The following is a 22530-nucleotide window of genomic DNA, read 5'->3' on the forward strand; positions in this document are numbered from 1 at the left end:
GCCTCGCTGCTCCGCTGATCCCGGTGCTGGGAGGCATATTACCCTTTTACTATATAGGATAGAGGCCTGGGGGCTGGCTGGTTTGCCCTGAAGGGTGTCCTGGATCAGGGTGGGGGTCCCCACTGGGGTGCCTGGCCAGCCTGGATGAGGGGATGATGGCTGTTTGCAGCTGGTCACACACCCTTCAGGGTGGGGGTCCCCACTGGGGTGCCTGGCCAGTCTGGGTGAGGGGCTGAGGGCTGCTTTCAGGCTGGCGGTTGTTGACTGAAGCTCCCAACCGCTCCTTTTTTTTCTCTTTTTTTTATTTTATTCTGGGCCAGCTTTAGCTCTGGCTCTAGCTCTGAGGCTTCGTATCTGGTTTGTTTGCCGTTCTATAATCGAAACAATGTATAACTTCAGCTCTGAGATCCCGGCAGGCTGAAAGCTGGTTTCTAGGGTTTTGTTTAGCTTCTTATTTGCAACATAGTACATTGTTGCTTAGAGTTGCAACTCAGAGGCCGGCAACGTTGGAGTCTGCAGTCACTGAAGCAAGGAAGCCTCATGTTCGCTTCCAGCTGCCTGGCTGCCAGCCGCCATCTTGGCTGACAGTTAATTTGCATAAGGATATGCTGATTAGCCAATGGGAAGGGTAGCGGTCGTACGCCAATTACCATGTTTCTCTTTTATTAGTGTAGATGAGGTAATGTTTGCATATAACATATGCATATTCATCAGTGTAATTTTAATCATCTCTAAATTACCTATAATGCCTAATATAATGTAAATGCTACATACATACTTTTTATACTGTATTGTTTAGGAAATAATGTCAAGAAAAAGTTTATACATGTTAAGTACATTAGCAACCATTGTAGACCTACATGTCAGCAGCAACGAAACATTTTATTTTTGCTCAGCAGTTGATCGAATCTGTGAATTCGGAACCTGCAGAAATGAGGGCCAACTACATTAGGGTTTATGAGCTATAGAATTTCACGGATACAATTAATTTTTAAACCCAAGACCTTTAAATAGAATAATTACAATGCGTTGTAAAGAGGTGTAGAGTGATCTTGAAAATATTTTGCGCCAAAAGAGATTTTCTGATTGTCTCGAGGCAAAGTATTCAATCAAGAGCTGACACTTCACAAAAAGAACGTGCCCCTATGTATTGATGTTTTCTGGGACAAGTGGTTGTCAGGAGTATGCTACCTAACAGATAATTTTTTTAAAAGAAGAAAAATAAAAGAAATAGGAAGAATACAACATACTTAGTCTGCCACTTGAAGATAAAGGTGAAAATTTAACATGAATTTTAAAAATCTGAAATTTTAAAGAAACATTAAGAAAAAAATCATTTTGAAATTTGATGTTTATGAAAATATCTGTGAAAGTGGTTCACCTTTAATACTCGTACTTGTCTCAAACTTGAGAATGGAATTTTGTATCCTGCTTTAAAATCTTTCAAAGGAACAAACGATGATATCAGGAAAAATTTAAATTTTCTAGCGGAATTACAAAAATATCCTTTGTGTAAGTGAAAAGTGGGATTTAAAACAAACATCATGTTTTAGGAAGGTCAGTCAACACCACACTTCTCTCATCAATATAGCTTCCCATCTTTTCCACCTGGACAGAGTTCAAATCAAGTTTTGGATATTTTTCCATTGGCTTTTAGACAGAGTGGAAGAGAGGGAAAGACAGAGAGAAATATAGATGTGAGAGAAATACATCGATTGGTTGCCTCCCGCATGTGCCTGCAACTGAGGTACCTGCCCTTGACCAGAATTGAACCTGGGACCCTTCAGCCCTCTATCTACTGAGCCAAACCAGCTAGGGCCAAACCAAGTTCTGAAATAACACAGAACAAGAACTTTGAATCACTCACTGTATCACAATCATTAAACTAAAATTTAAAACAATAATGAATCACACTGCTGTGACTAAAAATATCACTCTTCTTTTCTAAATAAAGTATTTTATTTCCTCACTTATAGTTATCCTTTTATAATTTTACTAGAGGCCCGATGCACAAATTCGTGCAAGAGTAGGTCTTCCTTCCCCTGGCTGCCGGCACCGGCTTCCCTCCGACTGCCCACAGGCACCCAGGGCCCAGGCTTGCTTCCCTCCTGCCACCCACAGGCACCCGGGACCGGGGCTTCCCTCGCAGCCCTGGCTTTGTCCGGAAGGACGTCCGGTCTAATTAGCAAATTATGCTTTTATTATTATAGATTTCAATTTTATTTTTGAATGTTTTAAAATGAATATGACATTAGAACAGTAATACATGCATATGTAATTTGTGAATAAGAATACATGTTTTTGAGTAAATGTTTAAGGATATTTTACTGATAAGAGAGCAAAAAAGTTTAAAAACCAAAGGCTTATTTTTATGTTCCTGATATAATTGTGGGTGCAAATTCCATCATGCAACTAGCTGTAGAAATTGCGTGTAAATAAATGGCTAGGAGTGCTGTATTTATACAGTGTTAAATTAGTTTTTTCCTGTTACATTCAAGAACCACAAATTTTAAATACCTCGTCGTTAATGAAATTGCCACAATTTTAGTCCTTATTTTAGGGTATTCCACTCATTTAAAAATAACCCTTCTTCAGCTGGGCAGTTTCATTGTGCTCGTCCCTTTGTTGTCCCAGATGATGCCAATTACAATTACTATGAGGACTCTATGGTACTTCCCCTGTTTGAGGAAGACTATACAAACTGAACACACGGGAGGCTTGCTAGAATTACAGATGTGTACACATATTACACACACACACACACACACACACACACTTTACTTGAAAGTCCATTCTTCCTTGTTAAGGTCTAACTTAAACATAGATTGTATAGATGCCTACCATGATTTCAGGATCTTGAAATCCCACAGTGATCTACTCTTCTAGATATAAAAGACCCCGATTTCTCAAATTTCTAGGTTTTTGTCATGAACACTATTCCTGTAAAATTGATACTCTTAATCCCACTTAAAAAAATGAAAAAAAACTCAAGGTTTAAAAAATGAGGCTGTGTGATCACAATATTTTTAATAGTTATACGTATATTCAGTAAAACACAGGATCTTAAACACAGGTGTATTTTGAGAACTATACATATTTGTCACAGTGGATGCAGGACTGACATTCCTGTTCTTTTGGCTGCCATTTTCTTAAACATTTGCAATCAGCAAAGTTAGAGGAATTGGCACTGCCAGAAATTAAAACAAAATGGCAAGTTTGTAATTCGTAATCCATTTGTTTTCCAAAGTCTATTTGCAGAGTGCCAAGTAGGTATAAAAGGGCACTATGCCGAGAGCTCTCTGGGGCAGGGAGAGTGAGACAGACACTGCATAGCTCTTGGAGGAGAGGGCATCAACCAAGGGCACCAGCGCAGAAAAGCAGAGATGAGAAAACATAAGAATGTGCAATGGTTTTGTCCAGGACATATAGAAGATCTCATAAAACCATGTGGTTTAAGGGCTAAGCAAGAAGATTCACTGACTTCTGAAATAAATGTAAAACACATTTAAAAAGAAAGAGCATGGCTCAGTGGTTGAGCATCTACCTATGAACTGGTAGGTTGTGGTTCAATTCCAGGTTGTGGGTTTGATCCCCCAGTGTGGGGTGTGCAGGAGACAGCCGATCAATGATTCTCTCTTATCATTGATGTTTCTATCTCTCTCCCTCTCCCTTCCTTTCTGAAATCAACGAAAATACATTAAACACACACACACACACACACATGCAGAAATCCAAGCTATTTGCATAATGTGCTCACATATCACTATAGCAATGAATGATATCCATCTTAAAATGATGTCTGTAACTTTTATTGCACTTCAAGGGGGATAGAACAGATTTATGCTTAAGTTTTGGAAAACTGCTCACTGATAAAGCCATTATAGTAATTGCACTGGGTCTGTTTATTAATTTGTCACAATTAAGTCAATAACAGCTTTACTAATGTCCTATTACTTGATTAGTTTTGAAAGTGATTATCTTGAGAACTCTACTTAATTGGAAGCCTCTCGATTTACAAGGTACATTAAACTCTCAGTAGCATCCTAAGATTATTCAACATATGCAGGTCAATTACCAGTAATCACTGTTTTGTATAAATGTTCCATAAAAACTATAGCATGACATGACAAAGGGGGAAAGCGAGATCTAATTAATGATGCTAAACTCCAACTGCCATGTCTAGGATAAGAGGGCAACCTGGGCATTCATACTGTCTTCCTGAAACTGGGTCTGTTACTAAGTCAGGTAAAGAAAAGCTAGCAACTGTCCCCTTTTTGCAGGAAGGTAATTTGTCATGATGGCTAAATCACCAAACTGCACTGCCTGTACTCATGCCCAGCTGCACATTAATTTCCAGATTAATAATTACAATTAATTCTGACAATTGCTCCATCAGTTCTCTTTTTCCAGTTAATACAAGAGACGGCAATCAATCCTTGTTCATCCCATTTTTCACAGCAGAGCAACAACAGTGGTGACTGCAAAAGCAGGTATCATGGAGTGGTTAATGCCTCCATTGAGATTGTGAAGCCTTTAAAAATTATTGGCCGTATATAAATATTTTATGTTGACCTTCCAATTCCCACTCAAAGATTCAATGCAGTTGGTTTAATATTTACAATGAGTAACAATGATAAGGGCTGAGAAAGTAACTTGATACCAAGCTGATTTTCAAACACCTCAACACCTATTCAAACAATGTCATAAATCTTTAAACTAACTTTATTAATTAGACTAGAGGCCCGGTGCACGACATTCGTGCACTGGCGGGGGGATGGGGGGGGGGAGAGTGTCCCTCAGCTAGGCCTGTGCCCTCTCGCAGTCCCGGACCCCTCAGGGGATGTCTGCCAAGGGGTCCTTCGCGCTGCTACGGAGGCAGGACAGGCTCCTGCCACCACTGCTGCGCTCGCCAGCCTTGAGCCCACCTTCTGGCTGAGCAGCACTCCCTCTGTGGGAGCGCACTGACCACCAGGGGGCAGCTCCTGCATTGAGCGTCTGCCCCCTGGTAGTCAGTGTGCATCATAGCGACTGGTTCTGCTGTTCGGTCAATTTGCATATTAGCCATTTATTATATAGGACATTTTAAAGGTTTGCCCCACGCTAACACCACGAGCCTGGTCTTGAGAATAATCACAGGGAAATTGATTGCTGTTTCATTAAAAACTTAGGGTAGCAAGCTCCTTGAACGGGTTGCTCCACTGCTGACCTGTAAAGACATTGTATGAATTATATGCTGTGACTTGTACCTGATCTACATTCTGTACACAGAACACATTTCAAATCACCAAGGCTGATTTACCACCTATTGTGTGAATAATGTGAGCAAAGCTGAATCCGTAAAACACCGGTTTTGTGCATTTGAAAACCTTGAGATGAAAGCCACTTTGCATTTGCTGCATCCAAATGACCATAATTGTCCTTAGCAAAATTTTCCTGGTGAGTCGAAGGCTTAAACCATGGTTAACTGCTTGATGTGGGGAAAGTAGAGGCCGTAGCTATAAATCCAGTCCCATGGGGTTTTTCACCAAGGCTAAGTACCAAAAACTGAAGAGTGAGACAGGCCCCTTAACAGACTTCCACAAGTCCCTTTCTAAGGGATGCAAAAAATCCTCTTCAGGTAGATTGTCTCTAAATTGGCTACACATTACCTTTGATAAATTCCTGCATTAGAGTTACTCATATGCTACAATTTAGCCTTAAAATGCAGTATGTTATGGAAGTATAGAACAAAAACTTTTCTCCCCCAATATCTAATATACGGTTGAGTAAAATATTTACTCCATTCACACTTCAGTTTTTTTCCAGTGCCCCACCAGCAGCACAGCGGAAGTGGTCTGTGGCAGACGGGAATTCCTGGAGAAAGAGGGAAGGGTGGTATGGAGAAATACCCCAGGGCTTAAAAAGAGACTGAAAGTTCCATTTACCTGGCATTACCTTCCATTATGACTGGATGAGTGGGAAGAAAGGGGACAGTCCAGGCACCCTTAGGCACTTCAAGTTCCCTCTGCCTCCCAATGCATGACTGAGAAACAGCAAAGCATCCTTTGACCAGAATTGTTTGTCCCTTAAGTCTCAATTGAGGAGGCTGTACACAAGTTCCATTTAAACTAAGTGCTACCATCCTTCTTGTCCACTTGCAATAAATAAATGCCTTTGATTTGGTCAAGTGACTGCGTGCCGGGCATAGACGGAGCGGTCTGCAGCTCGGTGGGAGGATTAAAAGATCCAGAAGAAGCCGAGGTCCCATCCTCTGGTGGGAGGATAATGCTGCCTCTTGTCTTTGCTCGGGAATGCCTTCAGGGACAGGGCAAGGTCACCAGGTGCTCAAAATAAAATCACTTTGGCCGAAGCCACCGGAATGGCTTTAGGAAAATGGCTCTCCTTTTTAACAGTTACCCTGAAGTCCTTAATTAAAAATGCCACTTTCTCCTCCCACTATATTAAACGGCACAAAGTTTGCTTTCTAGTCCTAATGGATAAAATGATAATAATAATAATTATTAATGATGATGATGATGCAAGGGGGAAAAAGGACATTGTAAACTCTTTTTGGGTAATCAGTGGCTGGAATTAACTACATTCCATAAGCAGCAACATACTGCTTAGATTGAAGTGAAAATGTTGGGTAACGAGTAAATTATTGATAGAAACAACAACCCGTCCTCGCCAGTTTGGCTTGGCGGGTAGAGCATCAGCCTGCGGACTGAAGGGTCCCGGGTTTGATTCTGGTCAGGGCACATGCCCGGGTTGCAGGCTCAATCCCCAGTGGGGGCCGTGCAGGAGGCAGCCGATCAATGATTCTCTCACTATTGATGTTTCTATCTCTCTCCCCTTCTCCTTATTGATTTCTCTGAAATCAATAAAAATATATTAAAAAACAAACAAACAAACAAAAAACCCCTCTCCCTTTGGGTGGATGTTTGGAGCTGGCTGCCTCCCTATGCAGCTGGTTTAAGAATGTGAACAGCTCCGATGGCTGGCTCAGTCATTTCTTGTATTATGATAGTTCTCAAAGTATAGTCCTGGGACCACCACCAGCAGCCTCTCCATCAACTGGGATCTGGTTTGAAATGCAAATTATGGAGCCAGGTCCAAAACCCTATGAATCCGAAACTCTGAGGGTGGGCTATATGCATTTTCACAAGCTCTCCAGACAATTCTCATATACTCTAAAGTTTGAAAACCACTGTTCTATTAAAGCTGGGCATTATCAAACCAATTTTCTAATATTCTATATTTCAGTAAGTTCACAATCAGTGGGCAGGGGAAAGTTTCCAAAGTTAATGGAGAGGAGAAATGAAACTATCCTCAGGATATAAATACTAGACATAGAGCAGTGATCCTCAACCCCAGCTGAATATTGGAATGCCCCGAAGAGGCTTATAAAAATGCCAGGAACTACCTCAAAACCAGTTGAAACAGATTGGGGGGAGGGAGGCAGCAATGATATATATGCTTTTTAATGCCCTAGTTATTCTAAAGCACTGGGGAGGCGGAGCATCACTGACAGAAAGTGAGAAACCACAGCAGTCAGACCCTTGATAGAAGTAGGACAGCCTAGGAACAAGGAAATAGAATGTGAAGGTTTACAGCAGTGGTTCCCAGCATGGGGCACACGCCCCACAGGGGGGCAATTTGATTTTTAAGAGGAGGCAATTCGAGAATGAGTTATCAATAGTGAATTTTTTGCTTTTCTTATGGTTCTAGGGGCCTCATATACAGTATATAAATATATGTTGTGACATATTTATGCATTTCAGTTCTCTATTATATGTTTTGAAACTTTATTTGCTATTTTTTCATATCACTTCATATTATTATTATTTTTTTAAACAATTTCTTAGTGATTTCTTCCTCAGCACCTAAACTGTCCTTTCGTTCTTTTATTTTTCTCTTTCATGGATGCCGTGTTCTTTGGAAGCTTGTGTAGACCAAGTTAATGGCCTTTTAGGCTTCCTCCACATGAATAGTTCAGCTTTTGAATAATAAGAATTATACATCACGGGGGGGCAAGGGGAATCAGGATTTTAGAGATGCTTAGGTGGGGCATGGCCAAAAAAAGGTTAGGAACCACTAGTTTTCAGTAAGGATGCATACACCTTTCCAGAGACTGTTTGCACCATATTAATTACTAGCTAGCATGCAGGACTTGGAAAAAAAATTACATTTTATTGCCTTACACTCTTCTTAAATCTTATGGATTAAACAGTTCTTATTTTGAGAGAAGATAATTCAACAATAAATATAATTCTAGAGAGGAAATTGTTTTGACTCTATAGATTAATCCCAAAATAACTTAAAACATAAGGAATGTTTGAGCATGGAGTCACAACTATCCCACATGGACCACATGGAGACATTCTCTCCATCTTTCCAGCTATTTCTACCAATATTCTCTTCCGTCCTGGCCTGAGAAAATGGGACTTGAGCTTGAGAATGGATTAGAAGCACTGAGTGGCTTAAAAACTGAAGACTATCATAAAAAGGCATCAGAATGAAGTTAAGTTTTAGCTATGTTATTTTATCGTATACCATATTTCACAATAACATTTCAGAACAAGACCACGAATTAATAATTCCAATTTACATTTACTTCATGGCATTTGCAATGATTAATCTTCTAGATATTAATTCATTAGATTTCCACTAAAATCTTATGAGATCATCAGGACAGATACTATTATTATTGTTATTTTAGTTTTACTTATGAGAAGACAAACTCAGTTATGTGAATTATCCAAGGCTAAGAGCTAAATTGACAATATTAATAAATGGCAGCTTTAATAAGGGTAATAATATTCTAATGTCTAATATTAATAACTGTGCATATCAGTATTAAAACCTTAAAGTGTGGTTATTACTGTTTCCAGAAGAGTTTAAGTGGCCAAATGAATTAAAGTAGATAAAAGAGGGTAACCCAATATAATAAAATATCCAATCAGAAAAAATAAAACCATAAAACCGGTTAGCTTAAAATACTTGGTAAGTCTGTAACTTCTTTTAAACTTTTCTAGAGTTTGTAGAACTTTAAATTTAACAGACCCATAGCACATGTAATCTATACTAATAAAAGGGTAATATGCTAATTAGACCGGATTGACCAGATGTCTTCGGACGTCCTTCTGGACAAAGCCGCAGTGGCTGCGAGGGCCGAGCAGGGCTGGCGGCTGGCAGTGGCAGCAGCAGCGGGGTCTCCAGACGTCCTTCTGGACAAAGCCAAAGTGGCTGCGAGGGCCAAGCAGGGCCGGCGGTTGGCAGTGGCAGTGGCAGCAGCAGCGGGGTGATGGGGCGGCGCCTTCCCCTGATTGGCCCGGTTGCTTCCCACAGAGGGAGGCCAGACTGCAGCTTAGGCCCACTCATGGGGAGTGGGCCTAAGCTGTCAGTAGGACATCCCCTGAAGGCTCCCAGACTGTGAGAAGGGCCAGGCCAGGCCGAGGGACCCCTCCCCCCAGTGCACAATTTTCGTGCACTGGGCCTCTAGTAAAGATAAAACTGTAAGATGTGGCTCTGATTTTCTGCTCAGTGTATATCACTGCTACAGAACACTTTTTAGGGTAACTAATGGCTATTTTACCTCTTAGAATATTAGCAAGTCATTAAAAAACTTTGATCTGCTCATATTCAGGAAATTTGCTTCTTGATATTTCTTATGATGTAAGAATCTGAAATCAGCTACTTTAAAAAATGGTTGACAAATTTAATGATCGGAAATTTATATTTCAACTGTCAAGTAAAAACACAAGAAGATATGTTAAAAATCTTTTAAATATATTTAACCTAATCAGATTGTCTTTCAGAGTTTGTGTTTATTTAATATTTAAGCATTTTACAACACTAGAGTACTAAGAAACCCAATAAAGGGGCTAGTGCCTTTTGTCACAATATATATAGTACATGCTTCACAAGGGATAATCTTTCACTATTAGAAAACATTAAGTTATGTACTATTCTTAATTAAGGCCCCATTTCAGTTAAAGTAAAGCAATTTGCAACTTAATTATCATAATACAAACTGCAATGTAATTAATGACAGAGTATGTATTTGCATTGGATAATGAGAGTAGTCAGCGAATAAAACTTCACACAGCAGGAAATAAACACAGGTGACAGAGTTGTACCGCATTCATCACCTTGCTGACTAATGAGAGCCAGAATGCAGATCAGTCATTCCCCAGAACATTCCTTGATACGTGCAGTAAACGCACATGCTGCAGACAGTTCTGCTAACCTAATATAACCACCAGGAAAGTGTCAGTTCAGAACAACCCACAAAGACAAACAAGTGATAAAACGGTACATAGCTAAAACGAACTCATTTATCAAGAAAGACAGAATAATTATTAGGAATGCCCAGAAGGTATGCCCTGTGATAGAAATGAATAATGAGAACAGTACCTATATTATTTGAAATTAAGCACACATTTTAGGAAACTTAAAATATAATAAGTTTACTCTACCTGGGCTTGAATTTCATGTATATTTTCATATGTATGAAAATGGTGGAATACTTCATTTTACAAACCACAGAGGTGCTTTTTCTTCTTTAGGTTGGAAGAAAAAAATGAACATGGCCTCTTGCTAATCGTAACAAGATCAGACATCAAATTTTGACGTTTACACATCAGAGAAATTGAGTTCTACCCAAATCTAATCGGTTAAAAGGCAATGGTTTTCGTTTAGCAGAGGTGTTATGTAAGTTATGCATTGTCATTCTACTGTTGTGCTGGTGAAGCAAGCACGTTCGCCCAATCAGGTGCTGCATATACCACCATGATGTTTGTTCTGTTTGTTCCATCAAATTACCACCTGCTATTAAATCACAATTCCGACTAATTTACAACTTAATACAGCAGCTCTTGAATGTGTTACAGATGTAGCAGAAGAGATCATTATAAAATACTTTTTTTTTTCTGAACAGATTTTGGGACAGAGTTCCTAATGTAGAATATGAGTAAATTATTTAGGTTCTCTGCTATTCTCAGTTTGCACAAGTACTGAAATCCAATTTGGCTTATTGGTGTTTTGGCTCCAAATGCATAAACCTCCCCAATTCAAAATACTGCTTGCTTTAAATTCAATTCAGTGAGATCGTATTATTTCTCCTTGGCACAGACTATTTGTCAATTACATGAGTGAATGTATAATATAGCATATAAAATATATATATTGTGCTTTAAGAATCATGCTGTAAATACCTGGAGGGAGAGACCATATCTGTTTTCTTTTTTAATAAAATGAGGAGAAGAGGGCAACCTTCCCAGGACCCGGCATAAAACCTTCATCAGAGCAGGGTCTCAAATACATGCTTATTTAGTCATTTTTTACAAAGAAAAGGTAAAGAAACCAATTATCTTTAGGCAATAACCTGAATGCTAGAGAGGTGTGAATAGATAATACCAACAGGTTCACATTTTTGTGAACAGACAGTTGTTGGCAAAGAGCAGCATCCATAACTATTTTCAGAATTGAGAGGGAAGAGCCGAATTATATTACAGATGGCATATTCTGTGCCTCTCCCATCATAATTATTGCCAAGAGTTTCAAAGCCAGTCAACAGTGAACACACAGCTATTCTAAACAGCATCCTCAAGCACTTTTTTCCTCTTGGGCATACACTCCCTTATTCTGGGAGAGTAATTAAGAAAATGTGCTTGTGCCAGACATATTTTTTCTCCTCTTCTTTGAACCTTCTCCTGGTGACAGCCTTCAAAAACATAGCAAAGAGGCTCCATGGTAGCTGTCCCTTATCCCCTGGCCCAAACTGTAAACATACACAGATTCGGATAAAACAGCATATATGTCTAGGTTGACATCAACAGTGTATCCCGAAATGTAATTATTGCAGATAAATATGAAATGTTTTCTTCCAAATCAGCGTCACAGCTGGAAGGTGAGGGGACTCGATGGGTGGATTTGGTTGGGCAAAGGGATTGGAGGAATTTAATGAAATGATATTACTAATAATTTTGCCAAGGCTTATTGTGTAAATCTGGGCAAGTCACTGCTATTTAGTAAATGGAATTGAGAGTGGATAAAATCTATAATAAAAAATTCATACGGGATGCCAGGAAGAAATTAAAAGTTTGCCTATCAGCTGTCAAACAGTCACCTGATTTCCTCTAGTTTAACTTGAAAACATTAGACAACACATAAATGAAATGGCACATTATTTTTCACCACATCCAAATTTTCTATAATCTTTGAAATTGAATAATAACATCCATATAAAACACTGTAAATGCAAAATAAGGTGTTAAGGAAAACGTGAACGCCCCATTTAATGAATTTTCAAGAAGCACAGATAGGAAAGATCGTAGACGATTCAGTATTTAATAGTTTCTAGAAGCATTCCTTTATGCACCAAAAACTATCTCCACTGTACACTAAGGACAGATTTCTTAAGGAAAAATCCTCTAGCTGTTAGAAATAAACACTAAGTAAAGTTAAGTATGCTTTAAAATAATCCAATTTCTTATGCTTATTTCAAGAGAGGCTAGAAGTAATTAAATGATATCAGCACCTTACAATAATTGACTGATTTTTGCAAAGATATAGGCCCACATGTCTCTCTATTAGCTTCAGTAGCCTTTTATCTAATTTCATTACCTTCCAGGAAGCAACAAGAACTAGTTCTGTGAAATCCTAGGGTAGAGGGTTGGAGTGATCAATCACTCCAGTCTTTTAAACCTGGGGTCCTTGGGTCGTAAGTGGGCTCGTAAGGCACGGTTTTGCTTTTGGAAACTAAAAATATGTGTACTCAAGAATATGCAGGTTATGAGGAGAAGGCCATGTTTCAGCAAAATTTCAAAGTGGTTTGTGAACCTGAAAATTTTCACAAAAGAACAAATAAAGTAGCCTAACTTCCAGTTTACAAATAAGCCTGGAGAGTGGAAATGATTGCTCTGAAGACAGCACCTATAAAATACCTAGAACCAGGTCTCTTGATAACCAATTAGCTCAGTGTACCGTTCTGCCCCTATCATTTTTCTCAGAACTACCAGGTAGGGGAAAATGTGTTAAATGTGCACAGTGTGTTTGTAACCAGATCTTACTTCAGGGAATACAGTCGTTTCTAGGTCAGAATAGTGTCTATAAATCCAAAGGCTGAAGATGTGGAAGGTAATATAGGTGGTCTACATGAGTTTAAAAAAAAACTCCAATAAATGCCATGCTGCCTCTAAGCCAAGCTCATTGCCACGGCCTTGAGACCTGTGGCAGCATATGCTTTGGTCTTCAAGATCAAAGAGAAAGAAAGCCTTAGGCCCCTTAAAGGGGGACACAGATCCTGAGATATCTCTTATACTAGAGAACTACATCAGTTATTAACATGGGCCAGCTATGTGGTCTCTTCCCACCTCACTGCCTCAGCATCACTGCCCCTGGACCTCCCCTTCCCCGACGATTATAGACATAATCATTTCAAGGCATACATATATAACACACAAATGAAAATACTGCATGACATTTAACTGATGATTTTTCATAATTAATTTTAGGAAAGAATGTCATAAAGTAAATAATGAAGAAGAAATCTCTATTAATCCTGCCAAACCACCCTGTACAGTTTCTTGGCATTTATAAAACAAGAAAGCTGTTTAATTAATGCCTATATATCATGTGTGCATAAACATCAAAGTACATATTCTAGTCCTACCATTTATATATAGCATGGTGTCAGGCAAATGACTTAATCTGTCTGTGACTCGAGTTCCTTGTTATTAAAATGGAGATAACATCAGTACTGACATTATTGGATTGTTGTGAGCATTAAATGTGGTAGTATGTACAAAATGTCTATAACAAAGCTCTGTATTTTATGATTTTATAAACAGTTCTCATCATCATTATCATTACCTTTCTTTATCATTACTAAGAGGCACATATGCAATTAATTACTTATGGGGAAGAAGGAGTTAAGAAGAAAGCTTAAGATAAAATTGTTTATTAACGAAATGCTCAAGCTATCGTGAAAATTCAAGCTATTCCCTGGGAGAACACCAGGCAGTCTTCAGCCCAGGTTTTTCTTGGGGCCACATTCCCATGGACTTGTCACACCAGTGTTCTCCACCCAAGTGCGATGCGAGGGTTGGTTTGATCTGGGTCAGTGGAGCAGTTCCCCTCCCTCCTGTACCTGTGGGTGGGGCAGCCTCAGGTGCTCCCAGTCTCATTGCGTGGGAGATCTGATTAGTCCAAGTGTCCTACCTCTCAAATATTTTCATGACAATTTTAAAGATAATGGGGTGCTCTTGGAATCTATGGAGACAGTTTTTCGGATGCAATGTCACCATGAGAATGAAAACCTCAAATCATGCCTGGCTTGGATGACTCTGTTCGGGTCATGCTATCCCATGACAAGGACCCATCTGAGGCCGTGGAACACTGAAAAATTAGTAAGTTCCAACACAAGGACAGATGCCAAGACTCCCAATGGTGGAAGAGGCTGACACCATACAAGTAATTATCCACCCAGTGTCTATTTCAACTTAAAATATGTTGTCAAAAATGAAGAGTTTTACCTTTTTAAATTCAGCAATGCCCAAGGTATTCCAGAGGGAGTATGAAATGCAGGTAGCAATTTTACCCCAAGTTCCACTGCTTTCTCTCGAAATATCTGAAAAGTTAAACAGTCAAGTAAGCTACGGTTGTAAGCAAAACAAAACGTACTATGCTGCTATCTCTCATCTAGCACTTTTCTACTTTAAAATTTTCTATATATGAAAAAAATTAAAATTTTCTGAAATTAAAAGAATTCCCAAATAAATATAATTATCTAGGAAAGCTAGAATGGTGCTGTAGGGCATTTATTCCAATTTTGCTTGCACATTAGAATCACATGGGGAGTTTTAAATAATATGGATGTCTGGGTTGCACTCCTGAGATTCTGGTTTGGAGCTTCCAGATCAGAATAGTTTAAAGCATCACAGGTGATGTCAGGTGATTCCAATGTGCAAGCCAGGAGGAGAACTACTGTTATTGATGGATAAGTCGTGGACCAAAAATCAGGATATCTGGTCCTTTTCTCTCCTCACTTATTTATGAGATCACAGTGAAAGAAGACCAGGGGGATGGAGGTAGTAAAGGTTAAAGGGGACCCAATATATGGTGACGGAAGGTGATCTGACTTTGAGTGGTGGGAACACAATGCAATATACAGATGATGTATCATAGAAATGTACATTTGAAACCTATGTGATCTTATTAATCAATGTCACTCCAATAAAATTAATAAAAAAAACAAAAATAACACCCACAAAAAATAAAGTTATAAAAAGACATATTATTGTAAGTAATCGATATGTCTGTCCTCTTAGCCCTTGACAGTTTGAATTTCCTCTAATGGTAAGTGTAAGTGATTTGAAAGATACAGAGTTAAATTAGGTACACATTCTACCCAGGATTTGGTAAAGAATATAATAGATGCAAAATACATATCTAGAACACAGATACATGGGAGCTGGAGATAAAATTGTCTAGGAGTTCAGAAGGCTGTGTGGTGGAGAGGCACTTCCATGAAGGTTGTATGCAGCATGTACGCGAGGCTAATAATGCCAGAGACTGGGGTGAGGATGGGAAGTGGAGGGGGCATCCCTGAAGGCATTGGTCTAAACACAGGCAGAGGTGAGTGGGGACCTGCAGGAGAACTGGAACAGGCCAGTAAAGGGGAATGCTGCTAAATAAGGTCAGGCACACACAGACAGCGTTGGCCTAAACTATGGAAGGTCATAAATGAAAGGCTAGGAATTTTATTCTGTTAAAATGGAAAAATATTGACAGTTTTTGAGCAGCCAATTCACTGGAGAAAATCATGCTTTAGGAAGATTAAATGGTTGACATCCATTCATAGTTCTGGTCCAAAGAAAAGCACAGAGTTATTTTACTCGTTGGAGGAAGCACTGCTCCAGCTGTGGCAGCAAGCAGGTGCCTTCCCCCTTCTCCTGGTCACATGGTGTGCCTGAGCATGGGAGGCTGGGAACTACACACTTTCCTTTTGCCTCTTTTTTTCAAACAAGGGAGATGTGAGAAAGGCTGGGGGAGCCCTGAAAAGCATGGAGAATAGAAGCAAGTCCTCTCCCAGCCAATGGGAAAGCATGAATGAAAGCACTGTCAAAGCAGCCAGTATGGCCCGGCCGGCATGGCTCAGTGGTTGAGCATCGGCCTATGAACCAGGAGGTCACGGTTAGATTCCCGGTCAGGGCATATGCCTGATTTGCAGGCTCAGTCCCCAGCGGGGGGGGGGGGGGGGGGGGCGAGGAGGCAGCCAATCAGTGATTCTCTCTCATCATTGATGTTTCTATCTCTCTCTCCCTCTCCCTTCCTCTCTGAAATCAATAAAAATATATATTTAAGCAAATAATAATAAAGCAGTCAGTGTGGCTTCTCCAGAGGGTGGGTTCCAGTCCACAGCGCCTGCTCCAAGACCTGAGTCTCATCACAGAAACCTGGGCACGTGAGCTCCCACACTGAAGACTACCCCGTAACACCAATGTTGGCTCTATTTCTGAGACCCTACTCTTTTGGAATCCCACTCTCATTTAGTAATAAAAATTAAGAAAGTAGTGTGTTTAATGTAAAACTCTGATTGACAATCGATTTAGATAAACTAATATTTCTGGAGTCCAGGCATTTGAAGTATATAGAAATAGCTAAAAAAAAATAGAGGTACCATGTTTCCCCTCCACAAATTATTACAACTCTCTTTAAAGTAGACAATTTCCTGTTCCAACAACTAACAGTGCATGGAAAGAGAGGAGAGAAAAGAAAGACCAAAGGGTATATTCTTCCTCCTTTCTCTGCCTTACCCTAGAGCAGTGGTTCTCAACCTTCCTAATGCTGCGACCCTTTAATACAGTTCCTCATGTTGTGGTGACCCCCAACCATAAAATTATTTTCGTTGCTACTTCATAACTGTAATTTTGCTACTGTTATGAATCGTAATGTAAATATCTGATATGCAGGATGTATTTTCATTGTTACAAATTGAACATAATTAAAGCATAGTGATTAATCACAAAAACAATATGTAATTATATATGTGTTTTCTGATGGTCTTAGGCGACCCCTGTGAAAGGGTCCTTCGACCCCCAAAGGGGTTGCGACCCACAGGTTAAGAACTGCTGCCCTAGAGAATTCCAAGTTCTCTTCTGCTGTATGGGATTACCCAATTATTGCCCAGCCATCTCTTGACTTTCTAGTTTCAACCCAATTTCTTAAAACTGTAAATTGACTCTTTTTCAAGAAACTTGTAAGAGATAAAAGTCAAACTATGCAGTTAAAACACCACCGTTAATAGTGTCGGAAACTATCTATCGTCTTCACTAGCAGAGAAGAGTAGAGACCCCCAAAAGCTAGTGACCTTTGAAGCCCTAGCAAAGGTCAGAGCTGTACACCACCCAGTTAATCTAGATAATGGTAGCTGAAGCATCATCCCCACCTTAGTTCACTTAATTCCTTAGATACTCATTTAAATCCTTGTTGATTATTATTGATTAGATATTCTGCCTATTTCTGGAAATTGTCTGCTGATGAACTAATCTGTGTGTCATTGAAATCTCCTTACCTAAGGGCTACCCCAGATCAATAAAAGGTTGGAGCAGCCTGAGCATCAGTGGAAGTCCTTCTGGACTTGCCCGCCTGGTCCCCCAATATTTCCAAATTATCTCATGTCATTTTTCTCTCATTTGTGTGCGGCTCCTCTTTCAGATCCCGAACCTTAATCCACGCAGGACGTGGAGGGAAACACACCCGACAAATAGTAAAATCTTATGGCAGGTGAGTTAAGGGTTCAGGCTTTAAAAACATTCTTCAAATTGGATAATCTTGGACAAATTGCTTAATCTCCCTGTACCTAAATTTCCTCATTTTAAAATGGGAATAACAATAGCATTTACTATTTTAAAGGTTGTGGAAAGAAATGAACACATTATTACATTTCAAGATCTTAGAATACATAGCAACTACTCTAAAAGGCTAGTTGTAGTTTTCATAGTGATGATAATAACGGTATTTCCCCAAGAACTTTCCTTATTTAACTGCTTGAAATTTTTTCTGGTCTTGGCCTTTACCCAACTGCTGTTTTCGTACCTTCTACTCAAATTCTGTGCGTGTGTGCTCCCTCCCCCAATACACACACTCTTAATCATAAGCATTCATTCTCAAGAACTAAGCACTCAGTTCTTATCACCTGCTGGAATTCCTAAATTCAACTTCCCAGTTTAGCTTTAGTTCTGTACTTCTATTTCTGTGCTCACACCACAGTTTGGGTGTCTTGTTGTCTCCTGACACTTAACATGTCCAAGATGAAATCAATCATTTAATGTCCTAGGCAAACTTCCCCAGTCCCATCACTGACATGGACGCTGAGTCCCTGGGGCTTGAGAGTGCAGGCATTTGGACTTTAGATTTATTGCTCTTCAGTCCCTGAAATGTCTCACATATAGCTCATTCCCTTTCCATGATATGAGCATAATCCATATTTTCATCGCTGGGTACAATGAAATGGCATGATGGAAAAGAAGGTCCTCCAATCAAGTCTACCACTTTCTCTTTTTAGTATCCAATGTTCTTGTTCAAGAAACCATACTGATTCCCTCTGTTGTCTAAAATATCAGGTCAAAACTGATCTACTGACCTTACAATGACCTCCATCAATCTATTATCTTCTGTTCTCTCAAAGACCAGTCTGACTCTAGCTTGAGTCTCATGGTCTCAAGCACTCACTCAAGTTCAGCCCATTCTATTATCTGTGTTTTAATGTTCCCCAGCTTTATCATTACTGAGATATAATTGACATGTAACATTGTGTATAATGTGATTTGATATATAGAAATGATTACCACAATAAGGTTATTTAACACCTCCATCTTTGTTTTTATTGGTGATGCCACCTTACCACCTTTAGTATATTTATTTACACAATTCTCTCATCCTGAAACTCCCTTTTCTGCCTCCTTCTGGCCCATACAAATTCACCTATTATTCAAGGCCAAGGCCAAGATCTTTTCCTACTGTGAACACCTACAATGCAGCTTTTGATTTTAGAAAGCAAGATATATTCCTTCCTTCTTTTATTCCCAAGTAATTTTCTTTCTAAAAGTAGAGAAATCCTCAGTTCCTTCGTAATCGTTGCCTATTACACATATCCACCTCAGACTAGGTCATTTTGTTTTTAAATGTATTGATATCACAGTTTTTCTGTGAGTAGCATGGGGGAAGTTATTTATATTCTCAGTTAACAGGAAACAATGGCACTTCCTGTCTTAAGGTTTTTGTCTTTACTGGTTCCTTTGGCTGCAATGCTCTTTCTCTCCACTTTCCTGTTTTGTTCTTAACTTCAGTGATCCCTGTAAATAGTCCCTTTTTAAGAGAGGTCTTTTTCAATAACTCCCCATAAAGTTGGCCATTTTCACTTATTATTTATCATATCATCTTTTTAATTTCCATTTCTTATGGAAGCCTCCAAAGCATGGACTTCGCCTTATTTGGTAGTGGTGGTGGTGTGTGTAGCATCTAGCAAAGTAACAGGTGCTCAATAATAAATGTTCATTTAACAAATAGACATACCTGGGGCACTATAATGAGAAACCACTGATATTCCAGTGTTTGCAAATCGCTCCATCCCATTCCACTGGTTTCTACTACCTGAAAATAATTATGTCACGTATTCCAGAGTCTTGGGCACAATTACAAAAGAGTTTTGGATTCTAACATTAAACGATTGATGCTTTCAATGACATCATATGTGAGCCAGAATCAGTTCCAATTCTTCATGTTTGATTTACCTTCTCCTGAGATATGAAGAGAGGTTACTTGGAGGAGGAATCTAGATTCTCAAAGAGCACATCTTTCTAGCTAACATGGCCAGAAGGTAATTAAATTCCAAACTAGCTTATCAAGTTAATATTATTAAAAGAATAAAGGAGAAATGTCACAAATCATTCTAAAGGGCAGTTAAATTTTAACTAGCACATCTTGGATAATGTGCTGGAAAGCAAACGATCACAAGAAGTACACTAAATGGTACTTCAGCACTCCTTCAAATGGGCAGGCATGATGGACAGAGCGCAGAGCCCCAGCCAGCATGTGCTGCTAGGACCGGCTCTCCCATGGCTTCGATGGGAGGCCTGCACCAGTCACTTAACTTTTCTGGTTCTCAGTTTCCCCAGTAAAATGGGAAAGCAGGGCTCATAATCTCTACTTTTGATTTAACACTGAAAAAAACCTAGTATTCAGAAGTCATAAAGCTAGTACTGAAATGAGACTGGCAAAAGAGCAAAATTATGCTCATGTTTTATGAGGATAAGTGCTAACTTGCCACCGGATTCTTCATCAGTCTTGATTTCCAGGGTTTGTTGGTACTTATTTTTGGTGAAGAGGATTTTACAAAGTTAAAAGAACAAGATGAAAAATGACAGTAAATAAAATGTAATCCATGTTGACAATAGATATTTTCTATTTTTTAAAAAATGACCATTAAAATTAAATAGGGTATTTGTGCAATTCCCCAATCAGTTTGAGATGGGCAAATATCTTATGATTCAACAAGAATCTTCAGAAAAATTCTGCATAAGAGAGATTCTGATTTCACTCACAGTAAAAATAAAAACTAATATATGCTAAAAGAAGGGTGGTAAAATATTATAAAACAGCTTATAAAATAATCTTTAAAGCATGCAACTCACAAATAGGTTTGGATAAAAACATTTATGGTCTAAAGTCAAGAATTTCAAAATAACTACACCCAAACTGTATCTTTCAATTACACTTAAGTAAGATAATCACAGTCTTTGATCAATGTTTAAAAAACTTCAGATTTTAGAATCTGTCAAATAAAAACATTTATCTTTTTACTCTACCCTTACAAATAGGATTGGACAAGGCCGTAAAACAAGATGTATGGCTTTCCTTGCTTTGCTAGTTTGCAGATCCCCGGAGAACTGTACAATATATTTACATGCCAGAGCCAAGAGTTTAGAAAGAAGAAGTGAAGAAGAACAGACAGTGCTGGAAAGAACCAGTTTCAGTTCAGGCATGCTTCGGTTTAAATGCACAATCAATATGAAAACCTGTCTTCAAATGCGCTCGCTGAAAACTTCACTGTTAAAAGATCAAACACCGATTTTCCCCATTAATAAAAGCAGACTTTACCTATTACTCATTTTTGCTACAAAAAGCTTTCAGTGCACAATGCCAGAGAAATGATAAATATCTGGCTGAACAATAACGGAGATAACCCATATATTGTTAGCTGAGTCGATCAACACACATAATATGAACCAAATTTAATCCTTCAACCAATTTATTGAGCTACTCTGGCTTTTCGGTTTAGAGTGGAACCTCTAAAGGTTAAATATTCAAGTAAAGACATATAAAGTAATTAATACAGCAGAAATTTACAGCTCCAAGAGCCAGCCAAGGTCAACTATTCCCATAATCTTGATATGAAGTTGAGGAAACGAAGGTTCAGAGAGGCCCTCTTTTAGTTCAGTGCTTTGATAGGGGATGGTGTATGATGTTAGCTACAGCCAAGTGAGTGCTGGATTCATGCCACCTCAGATACCTCTACCTCTTTTGATGTAGAGGGACTCCCCCTGTGAGTCCCTTGTATGGGTATATGTGCACATCTTCACTTTGCTGCCTACTTTTAATCTTTGCATTTTCGCTCTAATTAATTAAAATCCCAAACTGAAATTTTAAAAAAATACTTTTGTTTTATTTCTCAAATTGCATTATGAACTTCATTTTTTTCAAGTTTATAGGTTTTAATTAGATGAACACTTTTGTCAATTGTTTTGTTTTTTCCCCCTGTGATTCAGTACAATTCATTCTTTAGCTTTTAAGCAATTAGATGAAGAGAGTGTCCTTCACTTTCCTAAAAAATTAAAGCACTATGATCTCCTCAACTTGTTTATTCAAAACATAAAGGATATGCATACTAACCTGCCAGTAACCTTGGGTCAAAACTTGAGGAAACAATATAATTGTACCTTTGACTTGAGTTTCTAATGTATGAAAGCACAAAGCTTAAAAGCAAGAAAAACACTTCTTATATTTTATAAATCTAGATGCAAAATGCACTAGTGAATAGGCATTTTATTTATTTATTTTTAAAATACATTTTTATTGATTTCAGAGAGGAAGGGAGAGGGAGAGAATAGAAAATATCAATGATGAGAGAGAATCATTGATTGGCTGCCTCCTGCACGCCCCCTACTGGAGATTGAGCCCACAACCCGGGCATGTGCCCTTGACTGGAATCAAACCCGGGACCCTTCAGTCTGCAGGCCAATGCTCTGTCCACTGAGTCAAACTGGCTAGGGCGTGAATAGGTATTTTAGACTTAACTATCTGTATCCTACCTAATAAAGAGGTAATATGCAAATTGACCATCACTCCAACACACAACATGGCCACCCCAATGTGGTCAAAGATGGCCGCCCCAATGTGGACACAAGATGGCCGGCAGGCGAGGGCAGTTGGGGGCGACCAGGCCTGCAGGGGAGGGCAGTTGGGGGCGACCAGGCCTGCAGGGGA

At 39.1% G+C, this 22530-nt stretch overlaps 1 protein-coding gene across 1 annotated transcript in view; it reads right to left on the bottom strand.

Moving 5' to 3' along the window:
- The window catches only part of MAN1A1 (mannosidase, alpha, class 1A, member 1), a 155342-nt gene that overhangs the window by 44653 nt on the left and 88159 nt on the right, over window positions 1-22530 (bottom strand). Inside the window, exon 6 of the mRNA XM_005859101.2 lies at window positions 14517-14611. Within this exon, the coding sequence (XP_005859163.1) occupies window positions 14517-14611 (95 nt within the window). The remainder of the gene's footprint in view (window positions 1-14516; window positions 14612-22530) is intronic.

This window comes from Myotis brandtii, unplaced genomic scaffold, assembly GCF_000412655.1.
Source record: "Myotis brandtii unplaced genomic scaffold, ASM41265v1 scaffold123, whole genome shotgun sequence".
NCBI classification, from domain to species: domain Eukaryota; kingdom Metazoa; phylum Chordata; class Mammalia; order Chiroptera; family Vespertilionidae; genus Myotis; species Myotis brandtii.